Source organism: Hyperolius riggenbachi, chromosome 12 (genome assembly GCF_040937935.1).
Source record: "Hyperolius riggenbachi isolate aHypRig1 chromosome 12, aHypRig1.pri, whole genome shotgun sequence".
Classification (NCBI taxonomy): domain Eukaryota; kingdom Metazoa; phylum Chordata; class Amphibia; order Anura; family Hyperoliidae; genus Hyperolius; species Hyperolius riggenbachi.
This window is the reverse complement of record NC_090657.1, coordinates 218,160,212-218,179,085: the sequence shown is the minus strand read 5'-3', so window position 1 is coordinate 218,179,085 and position 18,874 is coordinate 218,160,212. Positions and strand designations below refer to the sequence as shown.

Genomic DNA, 18,874 nt, shown 5'->3' with positions numbered 1-18,874 from the left:
ATATCATTGACCAGTTCTAATCAGTAGGTAGAAGGGGTGACATCATCCTAGGAGTGCCCCGGATCCTCTTCTTCCAATGAGTTCAGGTTACTTGTTCTACACTATGGCACATTTCCCACAACCTCAGCTCACCAGGAACTAATAACTCGATCGGCCCCAGAGTCCACATCAGAAACTTTTGGAGCTAGAGCCTTCTGTCGTGCTGACCCTACCCTTTGGAACTCCTCTCCACACCCACTCAAAACAGCTCCAACCCCGGAGGAATTTAAGTCCAAACTGAAAATCCACCTGTTTAGTTTTACGATTACTTTTTTCTCTCTATCACACCCCAAATAGCAACTATGTTTGACCCAAGAGAATGGGTCCTATGGGAGAAAATTGCTTCATAAATTGGTGGTGGTAAAATCTAGAGTAAGTTTCTCCTTCAACGATGCCCCAGCTCAATATAGTCATCGTTCTGGCAAGTGGGCAGAGGTTTTGTCAATCAAAAACCATAATGCAGAGTGCAAGAATAGGCTGGACTAGCAGCCATCATAGAAAAGGGAAGCACAGAGTAGACCAGCTCAGAAAGCCGCCATAAAATGTAGACAATACACACCCTGCCAGCATAGTGGATGATGCAGAAGTCCGCCTTGTCTTTCAGCTGGCGTGGTTTCTGGAACTTGGAGTGGGTGCCTTGTTCCTGCACCAGCTTGTCCACAAAGGTCTTGTCGGTGGCTTTGGGGAACCAGCACTCCTCATCCAGCAGAGCTAGGACACCGGGGGGATTGGCCTGGGAAAAGATACAACAAATAAAAAGGTTAAAGCCTAAATATAGGGATGGTTCCAAAATTTGCTGCCCAAAACAATCTGTATTGGGGGACAGCTACAGCACGGCTGCAGTATGGACAACCCACTATGGAGAGGGGGGGAGGACATGTGTACAGTATAAAGTTTAATCCTTGGTTACAGTTCCTGTTTAGGACAAGTCGGGAGGCATATCCTCAACATGCTTGGGGGGAAAGCATTTGGGAAGGAACATTTGTGGAGAAAGAACTTGTTATGACACTCACCCAAGTAGGAGCCTTTTATTCCCCAATGACCTCTACATGCAAGGCATACCGGTCTACTCTACTGTGACTTGATCATGGAGATCATTTACCTCTGCTGACAAGATTTTTGCATTTCATATTCAAGACCGTTCATTTTGCAGAATGATTTCCACTTCCATCCACTGCAGAGTGAATTCCACTGAACCAGGAATTGTATGAGCATGGATGGCGGACTGCCCGGCGGACTCACCGGCCTCTCGATGAGATCGATGCAGGGCTGGAGGTCCAGGCCAAAGTCAATGAAGTTCCACTCGATGCCCTCTCGCTGGTACTCCTCCTGCTCCAGGATGAACATGGTGTGGTTGAAAAGCTGCTGCAGCTTCTCATTCGTGTAATTTATGCAGAGCTGTTCAAAGGAGTTCAGCTGTAAAAGAGAAGGGGGGGGGGGGGGGGGGGGGACATGTCAGCAGGTCATATGCAAGCCGGGGTGAGCAAAGAGCTAAACATACTGCAGCACACCCAGCATCGCACTTTGCATACGGAGGCCACCACACATTACCCGATAAATCCTCCAGGTATAAGACGACCTCCCCACATTGCATCCAAAATCGGTGTCAAAAAGTCAGCCTATCCCCGATCAAATACAGTAGCGTGAAAACATGCTGTTAAATTTTAGAGGGGAGGGGAGGGGAGGGGAGGGGGAGAGGGGAGGGGGGGGGAGAGGGGAGGGGTGGGGGTGGGAGAGGGTATAGCATATGAGTGGGAGGGATTCTCTGTGCTTTTATGCTGTAATTCACTTACACTTTACATATAAATATAGAGAAAAAAAATCTGTATACATACACCAACCTCAAAGATCTCAAAGCCAGCAATGTCCAGGATGCCGATGAAGGAGGCTCCCTGCCGCTTGGTGCGGTCCAGGGCTTTGTTAATACGATGGACCAACCAGCGGAAAAGGCGTTCGTATGTGGCTTTCGCCAGAGCCTCAATCGCAAAATCAGCCTGGAAGGAAAGGGAGAGGGGGGCGGGGTTAAATCATCCGGTCGTTCAGTGAATATTGATCAATTTTGTGTTGATGTAAATGTTATGTTAATTGTATGCAAATTCATGCAGCCTGCAATTGGAAAAAAAATCAAATGCAGTAGCTGAGGTTTTAAGAAATCCAATTTCCGTGATGAATACATCTGCATAACATTAAGGGCCCTTTTCCACTAGCGCGTTTGCGCTAGCTGAATCACAAAATCGCAAACCGCTAGCGATTTTACAATCGCTAGGGTTTGCTAAATAACATAGGAATCGCGGTAGGTTATTTCCACTACCGCGATTCGTTTTTGCCTCAACACGGAGCGATATTTGCCACGATTTTGCTATGCACTACAACATAGCAAAATCGTGAACGCAATCGCCGGAGGTTTCCTGCGCTTTTGTGATTCAGCAAGGGCCCGTTTCCACTAGTGCGGTGCGATTTCTTTGCAGAAAATGCAGAAACTAATTTGCATGTGGATGCGAATGCATGCGAACTTTCATGCGAATTCGGATGCGTTTTCGTGTATTTTTTGTACGTATGCAATTTTAACCGTGTCAGTGCCTGTGTGCTTTTACATGAAAATGTATGCAAATTCACATGGAAAATTCGCATTGCGAAAACGCATGCCAAATTCCTATTAAATGTATTACATGCGAATCGCAGACTAGCCTTGCGGTGTGCGAATTCTGATGGCTCTGCTGTGCAGACTTTTTCTGCACAGCCCACCGCACAGATTTTCTGACAAGTGGAAACAGGCCCATTGACTATTATTGGCTATGTGAATCTGCATGCAGAAAACGCATGCAGATTCGCTGTAGTGGAAACAGGCCCTTACACGATTTCCCTCAGTGCTAAATGAGAAGGGTGTCTGTTCAAATCCAAAGGAAATATCTGTTCTCAGTGGTACGCTTGGTACTTTAATGCACGTCAGTCAACAATCTGTCTGCAGAGACACGTGCCCCGATCGGCATTGAACTGTGTGCCAGATTTCTATTTAGATGCCAGTAAACAAGGTCCAATTACTTAACAAGAGAGCTGGAACAAAATGTTACTTTATGACTGCATTGACTAATGAAATTTCTCGCCGTTTACTAACTGATATGTATTAGATCTAAAACTTGCCAGGCCTGACATCTACAAGACTCGCATTGCCTTTTAAAGGTAACCAGAGAGGAAGCACCCTCATGTATTTCACCATATATATCAGTGGGAACATTAGAGAAAACACCTATCCTGCTCTCTGTTTCATCCTTCACTGCTCAGCCTGCTTGTTATCAGCCCTGGTAAAATCCCCAACTGAGCATTCAGTCTGGCTTTTTCAAGCCCAAGCCTGACCCCTCCTGGCTCTGCTATAATCACTGAGCTATAATGATTCCTGAGCAAAGCCAGACTGAATGCTCAGTCAGGGATTTTATCAGGGCTGATAACAAGCACACTGAGCAGTGAAGGATGAAACAGAGAGCAGGGTAGGTGTTTTCTCTAATGTTCCCACTGCTATATATGGTAAATTACATGAGGGTGCTTTGTCTCTGGTTCACTTTAAAGTGGACCTGAACTCTTGCACAGGACAGAAGGAAAACAGAGAGAAGTGCACCCTGTATGTATTTAGAGAGTTTAGCCTGTCTAATCCCACCTTCATCTGTGACTAATCACCAGTGTAATTTGATAGCTCAGCTGTGTCAGCTCAGAAATCTCCTCTGCCATGGCAGTGCTGCTACTTTGTGAACACAGGAGGTTAACCTTATGTCTGCTTCCATGAAAGCAGGAAGCAGACACACTGCAGATTTATTGCAGGATTTGTAACAGCTGTAAAAAAGAAATGTTTTTCTTTAAAGGTCATTGTGGTGCTGCTTCTCTTTTAGAACAAAGATTAAACTGGAACTATAGCTTAAACTTGGTAAAGCTAACCGAGCACCTGGGAGCTCCTAGTTTAAAAAAAAGAAATCAAGCGATCCTCCCCCTAAAGCTGGCCATACACTGGTCAGCTGGCAAGCGATCCTCCCCCTAAAGCTGGCCATACACTGGTCAGCTGGCAAGCGATCCTCCCCCTAAAGCTGGCCATACACTGGTCAGCTGGCAAGCGATCCTCCCCCTAAAGCTGGCCATACACTGGTCAGCTGGCAAGCGATCCTCCCCCTAAAGCTGGCCATACACTGGTCAGCTGGCAAGCGATCCTCCCCCTAAAGCTGGCCATACACTGGTCAGCTGGCAAGCGATCCTCCCCCTAAAGCTGGCCATACACTGGTCAGCTGGCAAGCGATCCTCCCCCTAAAGCTGGCCATACACTGGTCAGCTGGCAAGCGATCCTCCCCCTAAAGCTGGCCATACACTGGTCAGCTGGCAAGCGATCCTCCCCCTAAAGCTGGCCATACACTGGTCAGCTGGCAAGCGATCCTCCCCCTAAAGCTGGCCATACACTGGTCAGCTGGCAAGCGATCCTCCCCCTAAAGCTGGCCATACACTGGTCAGCTGGCAAGCGATGCTCCCCCTAAAGCTGGCCATACACTGGTCAGTGTGGCCAGCAGATACCTCCCGCCCAGATCATTATACGGTCAGAGAGAGGATCTGATCACCTCCCTCCACACACTGTACACAGACTTTCAAAAGATTTCAGCATGATATCCACTGAAAGTCTATGGGCACTGCCTGCTGGGTTTCCCAATCGATGTCCCTCCCCCACCACTGGGCCGTACAGAACTTAGGGGTATCGGGGCTACTCTTACCTCTCCGCCAGCAGTTTCTCCCGCGTCTTCTCCCTGTCTCTTCACCCCCAGTGAGCTGTGTCCCCTGTGAGTAAACACTAGCGGCCAAGCACTAAGAGCACTGTAGCACATACTTTATGTAACCACGCCAGGCCTCTAGTGTTAGTCACATGACACAGCTCAGAAGAGACATGAAGAAGGCCTGTGGAGAGAAGACATGGGAGTAAGTGCCAGTAAACAGGTGATAGGAGCTCTGCTGTGTGTCGGTCTGGGACACTAGCGACTCACTCCTGGCCACAGACGCTTCCTTCCATGTCTTTTCTCTACGCCACGCCCATCTCCTGGTCTCTTCTATGCTGGGGTGCTGTGTGACACGTCAAACACTAGAGGCATCTAGTGTTCACGTAAGGTACCTGCGCCGGTGCTCCTAGCGTTGGCTTCTGCTGTAGTGTTAAGTCACAGAATACACAGCTCCCTGGCAGAAAAGGATTAAAGGACACCCCAGGTGAAAAACTAATGACATAAACAATTGTATCTATCTTCCTTCTCCTAAAAATGACTTAAGATATTCCACATTTTTATTTTATATTTAAAATCTACTTTTTAAGTTTTTACTGTTTGATTGTTTTTGCTCATTGACACATTCACTTAAGTATGCCAGAGCTAAAATCTATGAACTATTGACCCTTTTTATCTCTTTCTTACTCTCAGAAGCCATTTTCTGCTAGGAAAGTGTTTTATAGTTGGAATTTCCTATCAGTGAGGGTCACACTGTAGTCTCTTCATGTCTGAGTCAGGACTGGGTCAGCCACATACATACCTGATATTTAACTCTTTCAGACAGAGAAAGAAAAAAAGGAACACAGCCTAGTTATTTGTGTGCTAGGCACTGTACATACACATGTCTATCTCATCATGTCACGTCACCTCGGTTGTCCTATAAGATGAAATGGGGCCCTAGGCAAGATAGCAGATTTGCCCACCGCTGAAGGTCACCTGGATTTTTAAGTTAGTATTGGTGAGGGCTAGCATCTGCCAGGCCCCTAGACTCTCCCCAGGGCCTGGGCAGCTGCCCAGTATTGCCTTGTGGATGATCCGGCTCTGCTGCTTGGGAGTAAAGAGACAAGGAGAAGCCGCGACGGTGGAGAAAAGACACAGAAGGAGCGCCAGCAGACAGGTGGAGCATTCGCTGCCTTCACGCGCATGGCTCGGGGGTGTGGCTGAGGACTGGCCTGGCAGCTGCACACTCAGGTCTTCAATCAAGTGCATGCTGAGATTCTGTGTACAATGTGTGGAGAGGTGATCAGATAATGATCTGTATATGTTGGCCACATCCACCAGTGTATGGCTAGCTTTATGCTGGTACACGCAATGCGTTTTATGGGTCGATTTCCCGTTCGATAAATTTCTCGATTCGTTTTTCCGCTCCATTCTCTTATCTTTTTCTTATCAATTTCCATTCACTTCTACGAGAACTCGAGAAGTAAAACTGAGATCTATAACCACCCTGGCGTTTTGTTTAAATTGCCAGGGTGGCGGCGGCAGGGTTTTTTTTCCGTCTTTTTTTTTTTCATGGTGCGCCCTTCTGATCGCTGTCGGCGATCACAAGTAACAAGAAATCCAGCGAAGAGCGGGATTTCTTGTTAGGCTTACCCTGTCGCCATGGCAACGATCGGGATGACGTCATGGACGTCAGCCGATGTCATGGACGTCAGCCGACGTCCTGACGTCAGACGCCTCCGATCCAGCCCTTTGCGCTGCCTGAAAGTGATTGGTCCAGGCAGTGCAGGGCTCTGGCGGGGGGCCCTCTTCCGCCGCTGCAGGTGGCGGATCGCAGGTGAGCGGCGGCGATCGAAGACCACACGCAGCTAGCAAAATGCTAGCTGCGTGTGGCGCACTTTATTTGAAGAAAATCGGCCCAGCAGGGCCAGAGATATCAGCCTCGGCGGCTATGGACGAGCTGAGCTCATCCATACCGCCAAGAAGGTTAAAGGGAACCAGAGATCAAGCACCCTCATGTATTTTACCATATAGATAAGTGGGAACATTAGAGAACACCTACCATGCTTTCTGTTTCATTCTGCACTGCACAGCTTGTTTCTTATCAGACCTGATAAAATCCCAGACTAAGCATTCAGACTGGCTTCGTTTCAGGAATATTTATAGCTCAGTCTGTGTTCTTTCATGTCTTTTCAAGTCCAAGCCTGCCCCCTGCTGGCTCTGCTCAGGAAACATTATAGCCGAGTCATAGCAAAGCCAGACTAAGGGCTTGATTCACAAAGCGGTGCTAACCTACTTAGCACGTCTAAAGTCTTTAGGCACGCTAACCAGGGTGCTAAGTAGGTTAGCACCGGTTTTCTCAATTGAGAAATCCGGTGCTAACCTACTTAGCACCCTGGTTAGCACGTCTAAAGACTTTAGACGTGCTAAGTAGGTTAGCACCGCTTTGTGAATCAAGCCCTAAATGTTCAGTCTGGGATTTTATCAGGTCTGATAACAAGCAAGCTGTGCAGTGCAGAATGAAATAGAAAGCAGGGTAGGTGTTTTCTCTAATGTTCCCACAGATATAAACGGTAAAATACACGAGGGTGCTTCGTCTCTGGTTCACTTTAAATACCTAAATGTTTAAATAACGCCAGGTTTAAAGAGGAACTGTAGTATAAATAAGATAATGAATAAAAATGCTTTTTTTTTTTACAGTATTAATTTATAGATTCATTGGAAAATCTTTCCTCTATTTGATTTACATTCTGAAATTTATCACTGGTGGCGTCATCTTTAGTCCTGTCAGGTGATCTCTGTGGAATGTTCATTACTCAGAGTTCTATGCACAGAGGGAGATATTGCTTGCTTGGCAGTTGGAAAAAGCCTTTATTTCCCACAATGCAATGAGGTTCACAGACCATGGTCAGGACAGCACACTGTGGGAGGAGCTTCACCACCATATCAGCCTTACAGACCCCCCTGATGATCTATTCGAGAAAAGGTAGAGATTTCTGGTGGAAAAGGGGGCATCAGCTACTGATCGGGATGAAGTTCAACCCTGTGTTATAGTTCCTCTTTAATGTTCGGAGGAGCTCACAATCCGCTGCTCACCTGCTCCTTGGTCTGCGCCTTCTGTACGTAGTCTCTGCCCACTTTGATGCGTGGGGTCAGGATGGCTCGGGTAAACTCCATGACGTTCATGCCCAGCAGGTGGCAGAGTTTCTGTGCGGCTGAGGAGAGAAGAGAAGATGAGGCCCACGCACCTAGCTTGTGTCTCACTCACACGGTTCACCTCTCTGTAACCTCCGCTGCCTATGGAGACCCAAATCACTATCAGCTGCTGGAGAACCGCCTCACACTCCTGCTTACTAATGGATTCCTCTGGCTGACAGAGGCCCAGGTCTGCCCAGCAGTGCTAAGAGGAGCTGGATGCCACACTGCTGACACTAAACAATGGACTGTAGGCTTACACCCCCCTAGTGACCAGGCTATTTGTTACCAAATAGGCCACAGCAGCTTTAAAGTGAACCAGAGACAAAGCACCCTCATGTATTTTACCATATAGATCAGTGGGAACATTAGAGAAAACACCTATTATGCTTTCTGTTTCATTCTGCACTGCACAACTTGTTTCTAATCAGCCCTGATAAAATCTCCGACTGAGCATTCAGTCTGGCTTTGCTATAATGACTCAGCTATAATGATTCCTGAGCAGAGCCAGCAGGGGGCAGGCTTGGACTTGAAAAGACATGAGAGAACACAGACTAAGCTATAAATATTCCTGAACAAAGCCAGACTGAATGCTCAGTCCGGGATTTTATCAGGGCTGATAACAGGCAGGCTGAGCAGTGCAGAATGAAACAGAGAGTAGGGTAGGTGTTTTCTTTAATGTTCCCATTGATATATATGGTAAAATACATGAGGGTGCTTCGTCTCTGGTTCCCTTTAAGGCCTCGCTGCAGGGCCATACAACTCAGCACAAAAGTGATTCCCCCCCCCCCTCCTTTTCTGCCCACCAACAGAGCTTTCTGTTGGTACCACCGATCCCTCCTGGGATGTTCATTAATTTATACATATTCATTTCCTTTTTTAAAAATAACATTTCAACCTTTTTCTTTTATTCCCCCAACCCCCGCCAGCCAATCACAGTGATCGGCTCTGATAGACATCAGCCTATGAGAGCTGATCGCTCTCTGAGGCTCCACAGGGGACAGCCGCGTCACACGCCTTATATCGCAGTGATGTACAGTGTTATTAGACGGCGGTTTCGGCATCTAACAGTCTCCTAGCAGCGATCGCCGCTGGGAGACGGATGTCGGAGCAGGGCTCAGTCATTCAAGCGGAGATGCTCGTGCATAATCCCCGCCCCAGGACGTCACGCCGAGTGGTGTTGAGCGGTCGTTAGGTTGTTAAAGCACACCTAAAATGAGAGTGAGATGGAGGCTAACAGTGCGTATATTGGGTGGAAAAAGATTTAAAAAAAACAACAACTCGGAGGGGAAGCCGATCCTCCAGATACTTTCCTGATTGTCCTCTACTAGGTCATTCCAGCTTAAAGGACAACTGTAGTGCGATGGATATGGAGGCTGCCATATTTATTTATTCTAAACAATACCAGTTGCCAGGCAGCCCTGCTGATTTATTTGGCTGCAATGTCTGAATCACACTAGAAACAAGCATGCAGCTAATCTTGTCAGATCTGACAATGTCAGAAACACCTGATCTGCTGCATGCTTGTTCAGGGGCTATGGCTAAAAGTATTAGAGGCAGAGGATCAGCGGGGCTGTCAGTCAACCATATTACAAACTAACCTCACTGTCAGTTGCTCTCAGAAGCTCACCATTTTCTTCTTACAGTGATCCCTTCCAGTTCTGACAATATTTTGTCAGAACTGAAATATACCAGTTGCTGTCAGTTAAATATCATCTGCTGTCAGTTACAGTGTGCTGACCAGCAAGCTGTTATGGGGTAAAGGCCATTTTCAAAATGGTGGACAGATAATTAAATTGATCACAGTGGACAAACAGGACGCAGGATTGATTGAGGTGGTATGTATGATGTCTTTATGTTTATTTTGAATTTTATTTTCAGTTCAGGTTCTCTTTAAGAGCTGTTCTAATTTGTCAAGCATTTTTCTCTCCTCACAACTATTGTGATTTTCTCACTGTAACTGTTTCTGCCCCCTCTTACTTCTGTCTCAAACTAACGGTTTCAGCTTGAGCTCCTCCTCTTATGCCCCTCCTTCCCTCTTGTGTCTGCCTCACACTGTAACTGCTTCTGCTCTAGCTCCTCCTCTTGTACCCCCTTCTTTCTCACTCGTGTCTGTCTCACGCTGTAACTGCTTCTGCTCGAACTCCTCCTCTTGTACCCCCTCCTTCCCACTCTTGCTTCCATTTCACACTAACTGCTTCTGTTTCACACTTCACTGCTTCTACTCAAGCTCCTCCCCTTGTACCACCTCTTTCTCATGTTTGTGTCTGTCTACACTGTAACTGCTCTTGCTCAAGCTCCACCTCATGTGCGCCCTCCTTCCCACTCTTGTGTCTGTCTCACACTGTAACTGCTTCTGCTCGAGCTCCTGGATAACGTGGTTAAGTGTAAATTGATCGCTCAGCTGTACCAGCTAAATGTCTTGGCAGAGCAGCTAGATTGTAAATACAGGATGTTAACCCTATGTCTGCTTCCATGAAAGCAGGAAGCACTGCTTATTTTTTGCAGGATTTGTATTTGTAAGATGCAATAAAGAAATGTTTTTTTTCTGTAAAGGTTATTATACTGTTGCTTATCGTTTAGAGGAAGTTCTGAGTTCAGGACCGCTTTAAAAACTCTCACATGCTGTTTCACCTGCTCCTTATTTTATCAAAAAGATAATATTAATGTAATGATCGCTGCTGCAGCAGCTATTGCTGGAAGTAGTGCTGCAGCTCAGGCAGTTCTGATGTCTTTCCATGCAAGCTGCATAGCCTTGTCTGTCTTTCCCTGCTGTCAGCTTGTGACTGATTATCATTCACCTGTGTGGGAATCTGCATGTCTGCTCCCATTGGATGACCTCAGTATAAAGATCTGCTTCCTGCAGGGTTTCCTTGGGTTTTCATAGCTTCAGCTTAAGCCTGCCTTGCTGTCGCTTTAGCCCCCGATCGTGTTTCTTGTTAAAGATACTTTGCTGGTCTTTGCATCATATATTGGTTCATTGCCAATATATATGCATACCAGCACGTTTATTATTTTCCTTGTATTTGTGATACGTTAATACATCAGTGTCGCTGATGTATACGTACACGAACTGTTTATATCCTGTGTGCAGTTAGTCAGCCTTCCAGCACGTTTTGGTAGGTTGCGCGTACCGTGACCACCCGTGCTGAGGTAGTTACCCTGCTCCTGGTTCTGTTTGTGGATTGCGTTCATCTCTGCGAAGAGATAGCGAATCCTTCTGAATCCTGTCCTGTTACCGTTTGTGGATTGCGTTCATCTCTGCGAAGAGATAACGAATCCTTCTGAATCCTGTTCTGTTACTGTTGGTGGATTGCGTTCATCTCTGTGAAGAGATAACGAATCCTTCTGAATCCTGTTCTGTTACCGTTTGTGGATTGCGTTCATCTCTGCGAAGAGATAGCGAATCCTTCTGAGTCCTGTCCCCTGTATTACTCCAGTCTTAGTCAGCGTTCCTGCTTATGTCATATATCGGTTCATTGCCGATATATACATATGTTAGGCAGAAGTTACAAATAGTTTCATTTATAGCTGTAATTGTAATATGCTAGGAAAACATACTTATTGTATATTTATCTGTGTTACGTTCATCTATCTTAATCCTGCTATTTTCTGACTATCCTGTCCTGTCTTTGTGAGGCACGCCATCGCCGCATCGCATTGGCTGCCTCATTCCAGTCTGTCTGGTTTTGGACGCTTGCTGTCGCTAAGTAGCCGCTAGCTAGCAAGCGTTCATTCTGTCTACCTGTCCTGATCTCCTCAGTTCTGGTTTGTGCGCTCAGCGCTACTTTGCGCTGAGACGTTATAACGAAAGCATTGTTTGTGGCTGTCAGATCTGCACCGGCTCTGTGCGCCACAATCTCCTTTTGGAGTCAGTCCTCCCCTCCACTATACTAGGGATAGCCTGTTTCCTGGTGCTAGTGTGTGTACCTCCTCCACGCCAGCTCATGCGTTGCATGCTGACTGTGGAGAATACACCACCAAGCCTTACAATTAACACATTGATGAAGAATGGAAATTTTTTTGATCATTTCACCACTGTCCATTTACACCCAACAATCACCATCCTGCCCCCTTTAATAGAATCTATGCAGCGGTTCCTTGGCCGCCTGATACAGAACTGCAGTGACTCCCGACTCCCCCGCCACGCTGTAGTGATCCCCACGTTCCTCCTGACTCCCCCCGCCACGCTGCAGTGATCCCCACATCCCTCCAGACTCCCCCCGCCACACTGCAGTGATCCCCACATTCCTCCTGACTTCCCCCGCCACGCTGCAGTGATCCCCACATCCCTCCCGACTACCCCCGCCGTGCTGCAGTGATCCCAACATTCCTCCCGACTCTCCCCGCCGTGCTGCAGTGATCCCCACATCCCTCCCGACTACCCCCGCCGTGCTGCAGTGATCCCCACATCCCTCCCGACTACCCCCGCCGTGCTGCAGTGATCCCAACATTCCTCCCGACTCTCCCCGCCACGCTGCAGTGATCCCCACATTCCTCCCGACTTCCCCCACCACGCTGCAGTGATCCCCACATTCCTCCTGACTCCCCCCGCCATGCTGCAGTGATCCCCACATCCCTCCCGACTACCCCCGCCGTGCTGCAGTGATCCCAACATTCCTCCCGACTCTCCCCGCCATGCTGCAGTGATCCCCACATTCCTCCCGACTCTCCCCGCCATGCTGCAGTGACCCCCACATTCCTCCCGACTCCCCCGCCATGCTGCAGTGATCCCCACATTCCTCCCAACTCCCCCCGCCATGCTGCAGTGACCCCCACATTCCTCCCGACTCCCCCGCCATGCTGCAGTGATCCCCACATTCCTCCCGACTCTCCCCGCCATGCTGCAGTGATCCCCACATTCCTCCCAACTCCCCCCGCCATGCTGCAGTGACCCCCACATTCCTCCCGACTCCCCCGCCATGCTGCAGTGATCCCCACATTCCTCCCGACTCCCCCCCCCCCCTGCCATGCTGTAGTGATCCCCACATTCCTCCCGACTCCCCCGCCATGCTGCAGTGACCCCCACATTTCTCCCGACTCCCCCGCCATGCTGCAGTGATCCCCACATTCCTCCCGACTCTCCCCGCCATGCTGCAGTGATCCCCACATTCCTCCCAACTCCCCCCGCCATGCTGCAGTGACCCCCACATTCCTCCCGACTCCCCCGCCATGCTGCAGTGACCCCCACATTCCTCCCGACTCCCCCCCCCCCCCCGCCATGCTGCAGTGATCCCCACATTCCTCCCGACTCCCCCCCCGCCATGCTGCAGTGATCCCCACATTCCTCCCAACTCCCCCGCTGCAGTGTTCTCGGCGTTACACGCTCAGCTTTTGTGGCATCAGATACATTTTTCCCTTGCTTGGCTGAAAAGATGGTAATTTAATATTGGTTACTTCAGCCGTACGCTATGCGAGCTTCCCCGCGGACACCAGTCTCTCCAAACAAAACGCAGAATAGAAAGAGGAGCAGTTTCCTCGTCCAAAAACCTTCACCAATTTCAGATGTTTTCTCAACTGTAACCAGAGATTTGCTGGAAACCTAAAAAACATTCTTTTTCTGGTTACTCCAAATTACATCCGGGAAGATTTAACCCCGAAGTGCCCAGGCAGATTTCCACAGACTGCATTTCTCCAAAGGACTATGGGCAATTACAAAGAGAACGCCGGGCTAATCGAGGCGTTCCACAGCTTAAAGTGGACCTGACCCCAGAACTTCCCGTCTGCTCTGAAAGATAAGCAACAGCATAACCTTTAAAGAAAAACAATTCTTTGTTACAGCTGATCCAAATCCTGCAATAAACCTGCAGTGTGTTTAGTCCCTGCTTTCATGGAAACATGCATAGGGTTAACATTCTGTGTTTACAAATTAGCTGCAGCAGCCAGCTGACACCTGAGAGATCAAATTATACTAGTAATTAGCCTGTCTAAGCCCCCCTCATGTGACTAAACTCTCTAAATACATACAGGATGCATTGCTCTAGGATTTCCTTCTGTCCTGTACAAGTGTTTCGGTCTTTAAAGAGCTTTTTTGTGATAGTTTCAGGTGACACACAATAATAACCGGGACAAATCTAAGTGTACTTTGTTAAAAAACACCACATTTATTGCACATCCACGAACAGATACAATCACAGTACTCACTTCCTGCCCCTTGTGACAGGGACCCTCAAGGATAACTCGCGGGTCACTAATCACTGGAGTGCCGTCCTCATCTACCATCCGTAATCCCGACCGGTTTCGCTATTACATCATCAGGGACATCATCTGTTCCTGGATGTGCAATAAATGTGTTGTTTTTTAACGGAGTACACTTAGATTTGTCCCGGTTAGGATTGTTTTTATGCTGAAGCGGTTGTTGCTAAAATGAAGAGAAGCTGCAATACGGAACTCCGAGGATTTATGAGAAAGGAAAGTGATCATTGTGGTGATAAATCTTAACCTTTAGACCTTATAATCTGGGTCTCTCCAGAAATTGGTAAGCCTGCACTTTGAAGGGTGTCTGGTGATGGATAGGTTAGCTTGAAATACCACACAGCGCTGAAGTTTTTAAGAAGCATAATAAACAGCCTAGGCCAAGCCTCAGTGAAAGGATAGGGTTACTTAGCAATATATACAGTGGCTTGCAAAAGTATTCGGCCCCCTTGATGTTTTCCACATTTTGTCACATTACTGCCAGAAACATGAATCATTTTTATTGGAATTTCACATGAAAGACCAACACAAAGTGGTGTACACATGAGAAGTGGAACGAAAATCATACATGATTCCAAACATTTTTTTTACAAATAAATAACTGCAAAGTGGGGTGTGCGTAGTTATTCAGCCCCCTTTGGTCTGAGTGCAGTCAGTTGCCCATAGACATTGCCTGATGAGTGCTAATGACTAAATAAGAGTGCACCTGTGTGTAATCTAATGTCAGTACAAATACAGCTGCTCTGTGACGGCCTCAGAGGTTGTCCAAGAGAATATTGAGAGCAACAACACCATGAAGTCCAAAGAAGACACCAGACAGGTCAGGGATAAAGTTATTGAGAAATTTAAAGCAGGCTTAGGCTACAAAAAGATTTCCAAAGCCTTGAACATCCCACAGAGCACTGTTCAAGTGATCATTCAGAAATGGAAGGAGTATGGCACAACTGTAAACCTACCAAGACAAGGCCATCCACTTAAACTCACAGGCCGAACAAGGAGAGCGCTTATTAGAAATGCAATCAAGAGGCCCATGGTGACTCTGGACGAGCTGCATAGATCTACACCTCAGGTGGGAGACTCTGTCCATAGGACAACTATTAGTCATGCACTGCACAAAGTTGGCCTTTATGGAAGAGTGGCAAAAAGAAAGCCATTGTTAACAGAAAAGCATAAGAAGTCCCATTTGCAGTTTGCCACAAGCCATGTGGGGGACACAGCAAACATGTGGAAGAAGGTGCTCTGGTCAGATGAAACCAAAATGGAACGTTTTGGCCAAAATGCAAAACACTATGTGTGGCGGAAAACTAACACTGCACATCACTCTGAACACACCATCCCCACTGTCAAATATGGTGGTGGCAACATCATGCTCTGGGGGTGCTTCTCTTCAGCAGGGACAGGGAAGGTGGTCAGAGTTGATGGGAAGATGGATGGAAATCTTGGAAGAAAACCTCTTGGAGACTGCAAAAGACTTGAGACTGGGCCGGAGGTTCACCTTCCAGCACGATAACGACCCTAAACATAAAGGCAGGGCAACAATGTAATGGTTTAAAACAAAACATATCCAAGTGTTAGAATGGCCCAGCTAAAGTCCAGATCTAAATCCAATCGAGAATCTGTGGCAAGATCTGAAAACTGCTGTTCACAAACGCTGTCCATCTAATCTGACTGAGCTGGAGCGGTTTTGCAAAGCAGAATGGGCAAGGACTTCAGTCTCTAGATGTGCAAAGCTGGTCGAGACATACCCTAAAAGACTGGCAGCTGTAATTGCAGCAAAAGGTGGTTCTACAAAGTATTGACTCAGGGAGCTGAATAATTACGCACACACCACTTTTTAGTTATTTATTTGTAAAAAATGTTTGGAATCCTGTATGATTTTCGTTCCACTTCTCACGTGTACACCACTTTGTATTGGTCTTTCACGTGGAATTACAATAAAATAGTTTCATGTTTGTGGCAGTAATGTGACAAAATGTGGAAAACTTCAAGGGGGCCAAATACTTTTGCAAGCCACTGTAGCTATAGGAAGTGTTTCTGAAGCTGAAACCAGGATACTTAACGTAAAAGTGGGTATCCTGAATAATTTACTGCATTCCACTATTTGTGAAAGACCAAGCAGGCAGGACACAACCTGCAGCCCCAATATGCTAACATAGCTGGGGTGCTAGAGAAACAGATGATAGCGGCCGTTGCTCGGGGTTACTGTGGGGTTAAAGGCGCCTCTTTGGCAGGAAACAATAAGTTAGAGTGGAGAAGTGTTTTCTCTTGGCCGGGACGGGTCTCCCGGGGATTCATCAGACTGGCTTTGGATTCTTGGCCTGGGGTTCTTTCTCCGCAGCCTGGGCTCAATCAAAATAACCAGCTAAGTATATCCCCCCCTTCTTCCCCCCGGCTCGTGGTTCCTCCTCCTTCTGGAGGCCGATGAGAGGCAGAGTTATCAGTAGGGATGGGCTGCAGCCTGCAATCGGCCCTACGAAGGAGTGAGGATGGTACGATCCACAGTTTATATGGTGCCACCAGGGATTGGTGGAATTTATGGGGTGTGCAGAGGCTGCAGGGCAGGCAGCTGTCACTACATAAACATTATTTATAACTTGTTGATGGATTTTCCTCAAGAGACCCCCCTAGAGGCCTAAAAAGACAAAATAAACTGAAACAGTAATTATTCTAACAGAAGTCAGGTTGCTAAATCGGATATAAAACAGTATATAGAAGCAAATGTGCAAAATATCAGAATATCTGCTTCATGGGCCATATAAAGTTGTTACTGCAGCCAGTGCAGCTTGCTTCCTATCCTCTCTGCGTTCAGCTGGTGGATGGGTCAGTCCCATGTGACCATGTTTTACCCAAAGTAGGAAGAAAAAACGATCCCTGAATGCAGTAAATACGATCCCCCACCTCCTCGGGAATGCAGACATTGCAGGAAGTAGCTGATGAGCAATTGTTACATTACAGCCTGTTACAGAGGTTCGGTTGGACCTAAGCCTGTGCAGTTAGGCACACAGCTGCAGGCAAGCATGGCTACACAATGGATTTTTGAATCTGAAAGGTTCATTTCCATACAAATTGGTTTACATCAATAAACGAGAGGAGTTTGTGAATTTCTCGGACTTCAGTTTGGATCTATTGGCTTTTATAGGGACACCTTCATGAACTAGTGCGCTAGTGAGGAACTGAATCTAAACTACTTTTAAAGTAAGCAACAGGGCCGGGCAGAGGCGAGAGAGGCTCCAGCCTCAGGGCGCAGTGTAGGAGGGGGTGCACAACTCACTCAGCTATCATTCCCCTATTGTGCTTGAAGCAGAGAGAAATAAGAAAAGGGAAAACATGGCAGTGACTGCAAGTCAGATAACTAGAGATTAAGGTGTTGGAGGGGTTGGCGGCCCTGGGGCGCCTCTTAGCATAATAGCAATCAGTGTGTGATGGCTGGGGTGGGATGGAGGGGCGCACTTTGGTATCTCAGCCTTGGGTGCTGGAGGACCTTGTTTCTTGACAGCGTAGTCAGGGAGTACCTGACATCACCCACCCGAGGCTGAACTCGGCTTCCGAGCAGCCAATTACCAGACGGGTCCTGATGGCCGGGGAGGCGGAGTTTATAGCGGCAATACGCCGCACGCTAGCATAGAGTAAACATATATATGTTAGCCCACGCCAGCACCCCGTTGCAGCCTCTGTAGAAGCACAGACGCGCAAAACAGCTGTGAGTCTCTTCACCCCACGCACCCACCACATCTACAGTCACTAATGGTATGTGCTATGACTTTTATTATGCAATTTGCCATGTTTTATGCTATGGACTTTTGAATAAAAGAGAAATGACAGCAGTGCCGGTGTTCTCTCCCTTCCTTTTGAATACAGGACCTTGTTTCTATAGACAGAGGCGCTATTCGTGACCTTGTGACTATACTGGCACTTGAAATTGACCTGATGAAGCGGATTGTATCCACGAAACGCGTTGTCTGCTGTGCATAATAAAATCAGGTATTTGTAAAAGAGAGAAAAAATTCGCATTTTTGAAGCTAAACCTCAATAAGGTAAGACCTCTTACCTATTTATAGTGTGTATACTGATATCTTGGGCGCCTCCTACCCTCCCCTTTCTATAGAAAGCCATTGTTAGCAAGGTAACACACGCACACTGACCACAACGGGCCTGCTCTTCCCATGCAGCAGTTGTGATTTGTTTGTGGTCAGCTTAAATTGAGCTACAACAGGCCTTGCAATACCAGAATAACCCACCTGTGTTCTCCGGCATGGACGCCTGGTCGGTGTTCCGTTCCTTCTTGAAAACAATGTTGCCGAACTGCAGAACAGAGGAGGCCACCTTAAGCATGGCTGTGGAGAGAGGAACCCAATCAATATCAACCGTGGTTCCATGAGAGCCGGTTACCAACATGAAGGGTAGTCTCAGCATTACTCACAAAGGATTTCTTCATGAGAGAAGCCCATGATATGCATGGCTTCCATGGTCTCCTGGAAGATGTCCTTGTCCTGCTGGCCCGGGATCGGTACGTAACCATTGGACAGAAACCGGTAGTTGTTGACACTTTCCAGCAGCAGATCAGCTGAAGATGGATGGAAAACGGGAGGTTACCAGAATGAAAACACACACTTTATAATTACTGTTTTGTTTTTTTTAATGAAGTATCTTTTTCCCCAATGTCTTATTAATCAGTTTTGTTGCAGACAATGCTTCTGATTCCTCCAGCTTATGGTTCAAACTGT

At 47.3% G+C, this 18,874-nt stretch overlaps 1 protein-coding gene across 6 annotated transcripts in view; it reads right to left on the bottom strand.

The window, feature by feature from the left end:
• Positions 1-18,874, bottom strand: part of MYH10 (myosin heavy chain 10) — a 242,765-nt gene that overhangs the window by 64,760 nt on the left and 159,131 nt on the right. For 3 of the 6 annotated variants that reach the window (XM_068262757.1, XM_068262759.1, XM_068262761.1), the window contains 6 exons: positions 18,571-18,714; positions 18,389-18,484; positions 7,857-7,975; positions 1,875-2,033; positions 1,282-1,455; positions 599-772 (listed from right to left, as the gene is read on the bottom strand). In XM_068262757.1, the coding sequence (XP_068118858.1) occupies positions 599-772; positions 1,282-1,455; positions 1,875-2,033; positions 7,857-7,975; positions 18,389-18,484; positions 18,571-18,714 (866 nt within the window). The remainder of the gene's footprint in view (positions 1-598; positions 773-1,281; positions 1,456-1,874; positions 2,034-7,856; positions 7,976-18,388; positions 18,485-18,570; positions 18,715-18,874) is intronic. The other 3 variants (XM_068262758.1, XM_068262760.1, XM_068262762.1) reach the window with 1 other exon arrangement.